This window comes from Corvus brachyrhynchos, unplaced genomic scaffold (genome assembly GCF_000691975.1).
Source record: "Corvus brachyrhynchos isolate BGI_N302 unplaced genomic scaffold, ASM69197v1 scaffold56, whole genome shotgun sequence".
Taxonomy (NCBI): domain Eukaryota; kingdom Metazoa; phylum Chordata; class Aves; order Passeriformes; family Corvidae; genus Corvus; species Corvus brachyrhynchos.
Window position 1 is genome coordinate 6,044,728 of NW_008238664.1, and position 3,861 is coordinate 6,048,588.

At 41.3% G+C, this 3,861-nt stretch overlaps 1 protein-coding gene across 1 annotated transcript in view; it reads right to left on the reverse strand.

Moving 5' to 3' along the window:
* The window catches only part of POLR3H (RNA polymerase III subunit H), a 6,393-nt gene extending 2,538 nt beyond the window's left edge, over positions 1–3,855 (reverse strand). Inside the window, exons 1-3 of the mRNA XM_008636475.2 lie at positions 3,723–3,855; positions 2,445–2,541; positions 719–805 (exon numbers count right to left, since the gene is read on the reverse strand). Of these exons, the coding sequence (XP_008634697.1) occupies positions 719–805; positions 2,445–2,541; positions 3,723–3,833 (295 nt within the window). The 5' untranslated portion in view covers positions 3,834–3,855. The remainder of the gene's footprint in view (positions 1–718; positions 806–2,444; positions 2,542–3,722) is intronic.
* Between the last annotated feature and the right edge of the window lie 6 nt (positions 3,856–3,861).

A 3,861-nucleotide genomic window follows, 5' to 3' on the forward strand; every position in this document is an offset into this window, starting at 1 on the left:
TGGCAATGAAAGCGTTCCAAGAAATGAGTCAGATGCTATAGAGATCTGTGACAGAAAAGAGCTTAGAAATCACAGATGTAGTAGGTTAAATAAAGACCAATATAAAGTTAGAACAGCCCCCACATCCCCCTTGAGATTTCATGATGTTGAATTTTATCAGGGAATGGACCATGCCCAAGTTCAGCAACAAAAGCAGCCAAGGTAGCCTTATTGTCCTAATTTAACAACTGAGCAGCAGAGCTCCTTTGCATGGAAGACTCCTAGAGGAAAGGAAACTCATCAATTATATATTCCATGACTCTGGCAGCATTTTGTGCTCACAAAGACATTTCCCTGCCATGTTTTCAGGTACAAGAAATGAACACAAATTTGCACAGAACTATAGGAAAAACACATCAGACCAACACAAGCTGGTAGTTCCACTCAGAAAAAAACAAATTCTCTTAACTGAAGCAAGAAAAGGAATCCAGTCTGTGCTCCAGACGGGCTTGCCTGTTATTCCTGGGCAAAAGGAAAGGGGAGTGCAGACAAAACCATTAAGGTCAGGTGAAGCTGCCAGGCTCAAACTACCAACCACCCTCAGATCAGAGCAGCACTAGAGGCCAGTAATAGCCTTTAACCAGCCCTCAGAGAGCATTATTCCACCTGAAATTAGTGTCTCAACAGACCCAAGAACTCTGCAGCTCACGTGTCCCTAAGGTCAGAGGGTGCAGTTTACCGTGGACGCCATCCTGACTGCAGCTCTTAATCTGTCCAATCAGAATCTCATCCAGGAAGGGATGGAAGACCACATAGCGGAAATGCACTTAAAAGAAAACAGATCATTCATGTTATGTCCATGTTAGTAAACTACAGTCCTTCCACAGGGTGGCAGCCATTAAAATAAAATCCCACATCCTTTATGCCCTCTAAAACACCCAGTTTCTTTTACAATTTTTTTACACGCACTGATTAGATAGAAAAACAGGAATAAAAGTTCTGATTCCTAACTGGTCTGTACAAATTCTGGCAGCAGCTGATCAGCAGTGTCCTGTTCCCAGCTCCTCAGTTTTGCAAGAAGTTCACAGAAAGAAAGTGTAAGATGACAAACATGGAGCAGGCCCTCTGGTTAAGCTATGATAGAAGCATAATGCTTCACAGTCAAGAGTATTGGTTGAAATTACACTTTCTCTGCCTCTCTTCTGAAACTATACTTCTGCCTTTTACCTTTGTCTGCAATGCTGTATTTTCTTTAAATATATTTAAATTTAATATTTTAAGTAAAATATTATCAGATCAAATAAGATTCTCTAACATAACTGGATTTTTCCTCCAAGCTAGATAAAATGTTTCTAACTAAGCACATGGCATTTATTATTACAAGAATGCTACACTAAGACAATCTCAGCCAAACAATGCTTTGAAGCAATTTAACATCATTTTAGCTGTACCTACTCAGTGCTCCTCTTTTACATAAAACTAGGCAGTGCATTAAAGAAAGAGTTATTACCAGACACAGCGGGATTTATCGAAGTGCTAGCCCAGATTCTGAAAGCAGACTTTTTTCCCAAACTCAGGAAGAAAAATTTCTCTTCTTTCACAGTTCAAGGAGTAATTTTAAGTTAAGAAGCTGAATGGAGATTAAAGCAAGCAGGAAAGCCTGCCATCCTCTTTCAGTATTAGAGAAGCTTTTGTTTGCAGGGAACGAGTTCTACTGGAGTTAAAATTTAGACAAGGGAAGCCCCATATAGTCAGGGCAGCTCCCTTCTAACAGGAAATAGTTCATGTGCTCAATCTACATTTCCACACTGTAAACTGAAACTAGAAAAATGCATCTCTTACCAGTTTAAAACCTTATTTTAACTTTAAAGAAATGAGATTTGCTTTTATGCATTTACTTCCAGTTTCCACTCAGATTTGCCAAGAGTCAAAGTAAATAAATTAGTCATTTCTTATTTAAAAAAAATCCCTAGAAATGTATGATGAACCAGATCTGTCTAAGTTTCAACGAAAGTGTCATAAAACTTCCAGCTAGGACAAGAGCATCAAATGCTGTGCAAATGCTATATGTAGAAACGGGTTTCAACATCCTAGGTAGGGAAAATAAGCTTCAAAAAGAAAAAATACTAGAGAAATGCAGACCTATTATTACAACTTACTTTCTATGTGCAGACTTTCAATAATTAATTAAATTAACCCCTTCCTTACCCCACACCTACGACCAATTGTAGAACAGAGATGGGCTGCTGGAGAAGGCAAGCAGGACTGGCTATTTAAAGCCATATTTGTACCCAAAACTGCAAAGAAAATAAGACTTTCACCATGTTCCTCTTGGCCTCCTAACAGGAACAGAGTTAAGGCTGTGAACTTAGGTTGTTACTTTCCCTAACAACTGAACTCAGCTTACATTTCCAGATCATTAACTAACCACCTGCAACACAATATAACTGAGGGAAAGCACTTACCTTTTGTATGTGATGCACCATCTCCAGGAAATATGTATGAATCTTCCAGCTTTGTGATATCATACAGACAGATGCAGAGCCCAACATTGTATACGACCTGATAAAAGGAAAAAAAAAAAAAAATTAAGAGCAGCAAATCAATAAACCCACCAGGTAAAATCAAGCAAACTATGGAATCCCTATGTTATGCACACCTTTTCAAAAGGCAGGAACAGAGGGGTGGCGAGATGGGATGGAGGCTGTTTTGGTACACTGCCTTCAATACCACCAGCGTAGGGGAACCCCGGTTCAAGTGTTACGGGAGCACATTTTCACTGGCACTGAAAAGAACACTGCTACAAAGAGAAACCCTTGGGGAAATTGTCAGCGGTGAGAGAACTTGAGCTGCCAAGACAGTAAACAGCTCCCCATCATGCACCAGCCCCACAGCTTGTCCAAATGCTAAACATCCTTTTTGATAGAGTTACACTCTCAGAAGCCTCTAGGCTTGCCTTTGTCTTAAATTATGTTAGCTTTGGGAGACACAAGGCAAATTCTTGGTTTCTCTGCTACTTCTGAGACAGCCTCACTGCCTACAAAATTTGAGGAATCTATCAGTCATCAGTGGAAGAAGGAAGACTTTTGCTTTTCATAACCTGCCTGTATAATCTGCTATTCACAACCCTCGATCCCTTCAGGTTGCTCTTTTGACCTCCCTTCACGTTTACAGCTGCATTTTGTGTTTCATACCTGCCTCGAGTTGAAAGCCATACGCTAATCAGAGTCTCGGGGCTGCACAGGGAAACAGTGACCTCCAGGTCCACCAGAAAACACTTTTTACATCCTGCACCAAAGACCAACTTCTCCCTGCCACACTGTATTTCAATTCAATGAGCTATTAACACCTCAATTTCTCTCCCAGTATTACTGTTCTACCTGTGTTTATACAGTCTTTTTTCTTTAAATTCCCCACTGGATGGATTAGTTTGCATTTGTTTTTCAGGCAGCATTTCAGATTGCTCCTGTAAACACAAACCAGCAGCTGCTCTCACTTCTCTTCCACACTTCTCTGCCCCATCTGGCGTTTCACTATCTTCCCATTAAAGCATCAGCCATTAGAAAAATGTCCCCTTTGAGATGATACGTGGCTGTCTCTTTGTTTACAGTCGCCGGGGATGGCCTTCACATCTCAACCACTCTGACATCTCATCCACGCACCTCAGTAGGCGCAAATAAAAGGAAGACACGCCCGGGGATGTCGTGAGGCCTGCATCAACCTATAGGTGACCCACGCTTTACCTTATTGGCCAATTTCTTGTTTAGCTCTTCAGCAATGGATTCGTTCAGCTTCCTTTCAAACTGCCAGGGAGGAATTCTTACAGTGTCAGTCATCTCCACCAGGACAAACATGGTGGCGGGGGGGCGAGGAGACGCCAAC